General features: G+C 64.2%; 1 protein-coding gene across 1 annotated transcript in view; it reads right to left on the reverse strand.

Annotated features, from left to right (window-relative positions):
- Positions 1 to 5180, reverse strand: part of POLD1 (polymerase (DNA directed), delta 1, catalytic subunit) — a 31185-nt gene that overhangs the window by 8357 nt on the left and 17648 nt on the right. The window contains exons 11-15 of the mRNA XM_015563999.1: positions 4446 to 4797; positions 4239 to 4327; positions 4050 to 4166; positions 3788 to 3901; positions 3352 to 3499 (exon numbers count right to left, since the gene is read on the reverse strand). Of these exons, the coding sequence (XP_015419485.1) occupies positions 3352 to 3499; positions 3788 to 3901; positions 4050 to 4166; positions 4239 to 4327; positions 4446 to 4797 (820 nt within the window). The remainder of the gene's footprint in view (positions 1 to 3351; positions 3500 to 3787; positions 3902 to 4049; positions 4167 to 4238; positions 4328 to 4445; positions 4798 to 5180) is intronic.

The following is a 5180-nucleotide window of genomic DNA, read 5'->3' on the forward strand; positions in this document are numbered from 1 at the left end:
ACCGGGGCAGGAGGTGGGGTCAGAGGTTAGAGACAGGGCAGAGGTGAGAGACCGGGGCAGGAGGGGGGTCAGAGGTCACGGCCGAGGCTCACCTGCAGGTCGGTGATGATGCTGTGCTGCACGTCCTCCTTCTGCTCCCCCAGGAAGTGGAAGCTCACGGCGTTGAGCGTGTAGGAGCGGAGCTTGTACTCCCGCAGCAGCACCTGGGGCGGAGGCGCAGGGTGGGCACAGGCCCCGGGCAGGGCAGAGGTGAGAGACCGGGGCAGGAGGGGGGTCAGAGGTCACGGCCGAGGCTCACCTGCAGGTCGGTGATGATGCTGTGCTGCACGTCCTCCTTCTGCTCCCCCAGGAAGTGGAAGCTCACGGCGTTGAGCGTGTAGGAGCGGAGCTTGTACTCCCGCAGCAGCACCTGGGGCGGAGGCGCAGGGTGGGCACAGGCCCCGGGCAGCGGCCCCACAAGGACAAGGCCCGCCCGCCCGGCCGGGCCGCACCTGCAGCATGTCCATCTGCACGCGGCCCACCATGCTGACCACCTTGCTGTCCCGCCGGCCAGTCTGCTTTGACTGGAAGGACGAGTCCCGGATGGTGGAGCGGAGGCCAGCCACACGGCCCAGGAAGGGGAAGTCCTGCACCTGAGGGCACAGCAGGTGGGAGCTGCAGATGGGGTCGGGTACCTGACCCGGGGATCCCAGGCCTGTGCCAGAGGAATGGAGACCGGACCACCCATGCCACTCCCCACAACACAGCTCTTCCGGCTGGAGGGGCCGGGGGGCCGGGTATGGACTAGAGGGGAGGATGGGGGACCGGACCGGGAGAGCCAGAGGCCTGAGGGCTGTGAGGGTAAAGGGGGCAAGGACGGCTCAAATGGCTGGAGGGCTGCACCCAGATGGGGAGCCGGAGGAGCAGGTGGGATGACACCAGCTCAGTGGGAAGGTGGTGGGTGCACGGGGTGGGGACCTGGGGAAGGGCCAGGTGGGGGCACGGGGTTGGCACAGAGAACCAGGTCTGGGGTCAGGAGAGGCACCTGCCCTGGAGACGGTCGCCTGGGAGTGGCCAGGCAGAGAGCAGAGGCCTGAGCTGGGCTGGAGCCACGGGGCAGAGGGAGGGGGCCTGACCCAATATCCCTCGATCCTCAGAAGAAGGGGCGATGTGAGCAGACAGGCGCGGAGGCGGGAGAGCGCCATCTGAACCCAGGAGCCCTGAGCCACCAGACGCCAGGCCTCAGAGGGCACTGAGCCTGTGGCACCCGGATCTTGGACTTGCAGCCTCCAGGCAGCCCTGGGAACTAACACACCTCATACCCTGTGCTGGGACTCAGTGGGCATCCGGGTCTCACCACACACTTCAAGGAACATCCCCATTTCCTTATTGGTTTTTTAAGATTATTTTAGCCCGAGCCGGTTTGGCTCAGTGGATAGAGCGTGCAGCCAGAAGCAGCTTTCCAACAGTCTTACTTTACAAATAAGGAAAGACGGGCGTGACTCTTCTGTTTTTGTTTGTTTGGGTCCAGTCAGAAAAGCTTTGTCTTTTAACTAGAGCATTTAGGCCACTTACATTTAGTGTAATTACTCATTCGCTCTGGACTTCAATCCACCACTTCACTTAACCAGCCTTTTATTTGTTCCACCGTTCCATGTCCCTTTTGCTTTCCTACCTTTTTCTGGAATGATTCCGTATTTTTAAATTATTCCATCTCCCTGCTCCCAAAAACTTGAGGCAGAAATAAGGAAAGAAGCTAAGAAACAGAGGGGAGGAACTGAGAGGGAAAAGACCTAGCCACACGGCCAGGAAGCGGCAGTCCCCACTGAGGGAGCCCCGGAGCCAGATCCCTGGAAGGCAGAGCCTCATTTTCCCACCAGGCCTTGCTCAGGGGCTAGAGCCTAAGGGCCAAACACCCAGGGGCTGAGGGAGGCCCGGGACTGGGTAGTCAATGGCGACTGGTTAGCCCCTGGGAAGGAGCTTCCCGCCCTTGGAATGTCCTGCCTGGTGAGGGTCTTTGTACACCTGAGGCCACATGGCATCAGCGTGACCCCGACATGGGCTGGAGACCCCGTCAGCCACACAGGGGTCAGCCACACCTCCGGGACCAGCCTCCAATAAAAGCACTGGCCGGCCGAGCCTCCCTGTGGGCCTCACCCCGGGGATGCTGCCACGCACGACGGGCGGAATAAGCAGTCCGCACGGCCCACCAGAGACCACAGATGCTGTGCCCGGTCTCCCGGGCCCTGCCCCACGGCCTCCTCCTTTGGCTGCTGTTAACCTCTCTCCTTTCACCGTATCAGATCATAACTGTGAGTAAATGGCTCTTCTGAATCCTTCTAGTGAATCACTGCATCTGAGGGGTCTCGGGGGCACCACTGAACTGCAGTGGGAGGGGATTCCTCCAAGCCTTTCGCCTAGAGGCCTCACACAATGGCCAGGCAGGGAGGGAGCTCCCCATGGCTGGAGGTAACCAAGTCTGGACAGGAAGACTTTTCAAAGGACCTCTTGGGCCGTGAGCTGAGGCGCCGCTCCCAGCTGGGCAGAACCTCAGAGCCTCTGTGGTCTCACTGGGGTCTGTTTTCCTGTCCCGGGAGCACAGCTGCCTCCGGTAAACAGGCCTAGGATGCGACTGGGGGTGGGGAGGGAGGCCACGGGCCCAGTTCCTTCTCAGCGCAGAGCACTAACCGAGCACCCCTTAACATCCCCAGGGGGGACCTCACAGTTGGAGGGGGGACCCTCCTGTCTAATCTGATGGTGACCAAGGACACACAGTAACCCAAGGGCGAGCCTGTTGTGCTGTTGGGTGACCCCCCGTCCGGACCCAGGACCCCACCCCCAGCAGAGACTGGCCTTGTTATCCCAAGAGCAGGAGGGAGGGGGGCCTGCCCGCCACTCCCCCACCCCCATGGGGACCGGGGAGGATGTGGGCTAGGGTGCAGCTGCTGGGGACATGGGGGTGACGGTGGCAGATGAAGAATGAGCAAAGCCGCTGCCTCCCCCACGGCCCTCAGCCTCTGCCTGCCCTGCCCATGTGTCTGCGGGGCCCTGGCAACGCCTGCCTTCCCGTCCACATTCACGCCCACGGGCTGGGTCCCCGAAGGGCTGGGCACTGCATGAGGGTTCCCTGTGCAGGAACTCTCACTGACCCTGCCACCTGCTGGACCCACAGGGCACAAGGCCCAACGCTGGCAGCCTGGCAAGCATTTGGTGAACAACGGAACGGACCCATCACTCAAGCACCCTCTCCAAAAGGCCGGCAAACGGGCGTCCTGGGCCCCGACCTCCGGAGGCAGCCCCTCCCGCGGGCCCTGGTTCTCCCAGAAGGTGCTGTCCGACCCCAGCTGCCCGGCGCGGGGCCTGAGCACTCACCTGGGAGATCTCCAGGCACGGCAGCTTGCCCACCTGGGCGCCGGTGAAGCCGTACACAGAGTTGGCGCTCACTTTCAGCGCCAGCTGCCGCCCGTCCAGGACCTGCCGCCGCAGGGGATCTGTCTCCTTGGCCAGCTCAGCCTTGGCCCTGGGGGGCGGGGAAGCACGGCACTCAGGTGGCGCCCAGGTCTCGGGGAGACGAGGCTGGGTCTGGGCACGCGGTCGGGGCGCCTCTCTGGGAAGGGGTGCGTGTGTGGCTGGGTGTGCCGTGTACTGCACAGGGCGGCAGGCACAGGGGTGAAGGGGAGCTACCGGAGGGGGCGACTCGTTCTAATTCCCAGACAAAGTGAAGGTGCCCAGCAGCGCAGGGACCCATGAGGACGGGGTGACCCACGGGGGAGCTCTGAGCGGGGTGGGCGGGGGCGCCAGAGCCCACCTCTTCCGGGCGCTGAGCAGGTTCTCCAGGATCTGGGGCAGCAGCCCCTTGCGCACCGACGTCTTCACAAACTCGTCCCCGGTGGGCGTCTTGATGAACTGGTCCTCAGTCAGGCTGGGTCAGGGGATGGCAGGGGGTGACGCCCGGCCTCCTCCTCGGCACCCCCGGCCTCTCCCCTCCCCACTATTTCTGTCCCCCACTCCACCCTGCCTGAGCCCGGCCCTGGCGGACTTGGGGCCCTCATGCCGAGAGGGTGCCGTACCCCAGTTTCTGGGCGGCGCCGGGCCGCAGGAGCGTGGTGTAGCACAGGTTGTGGGCCATCATGATGGACGGGTACAGCGAGGAGAAGTCCAGGGTGGTGATGGGGACGTCGTAGTACCTGGGAGTGCCAGCAGTCAGGGCGAGACCGCTCGCCACCCCCACACCAGCCCCGCCCGGCCAGGGGTCTCACCCTTTAAGGGGCTCGATGACCGTGGCTCCCGTGTAGTCCTCGCCGCCCTCTGTCTTCACCACGGGCATCAGCAGCCCCTCGCGCATGGCCTGGGCGGGGAGAAGGCAGGAAACGGAGGGTGGGCGCGGAAAGGGCAGCCCCATGGGAACAGGCAGAGGGAGGAGCCCCCGCTAGGGCCAGAAACCCACCCTGGGCTCTGCCACTGACCTGCCGCAGCAGCTGCGACACCACCTTGACCTGCTGGCCGCGGGTGAGCAGGTAGCCGAGGGGCACGCCGGTGACGCGCGCCATCTCCATGGCGTTCACCAGCACCATGAGCCGCTCCAGCAGCCGCAGCGGCAGGAAGGCGTCCTTGAGGCAGTACACTGCCAGGCGGCGGCGCGTCTGGTCGTTGCCGTTCTGGGGACAGACACCGATGGCGTCAGGGGGGTGCGGGGAGGGCCAGGGTCTGGGCGGGGAGCAGGCAGAGGTCAGGGAGTTGACAGGTGGGAGGGAGTCTGAAAGGCTGGTGTGGACGAGAACATAATCAAGGTCATGTGAGTGGGCAGAAAAATGACATCTGCAGGGCGGGGTCAGAGGTTAGGGGCAGGAGGTCAAGGTGAAGATAGGAGCACAGGTTGAAGCCCAAAGTCAGGAAGTCGGGTGGAAGGCTGAGGTCAGAGGAGTAGACCAGGGGCAGGAAGTGGGGTCAGAGGTTAGAGATGAGGCAGAGGTGAGAGACCGGGGCAGGAGGTGGGGTCAGAGGTTAGAGACGGGGCAGAGGTGAGAGACCAGGGGCAAGAAGTGAGGTCAGAGGTTAGAGATGGGGCAGAGGTGAGAGACCGGGGGCAGGAGGTGGGGTCAGAGGTTAGAGACGAGGCAGAGGTGAGAGACGGGGCAGGAGGGGGGTCAGAGGTTAGAGACAGGGCAGAGGTGAGAGACCGGGGCAGAAGGGGGGGTCAG

This window comes from Myotis davidii, unplaced genomic scaffold (genome assembly GCF_000327345.1).
Source record: "Myotis davidii unplaced genomic scaffold, ASM32734v1 scaffold358, whole genome shotgun sequence".
In the NCBI taxonomy this organism is placed as follows: Eukaryota; Metazoa; Chordata; class Mammalia; order Chiroptera; family Vespertilionidae; genus Myotis; species Myotis davidii.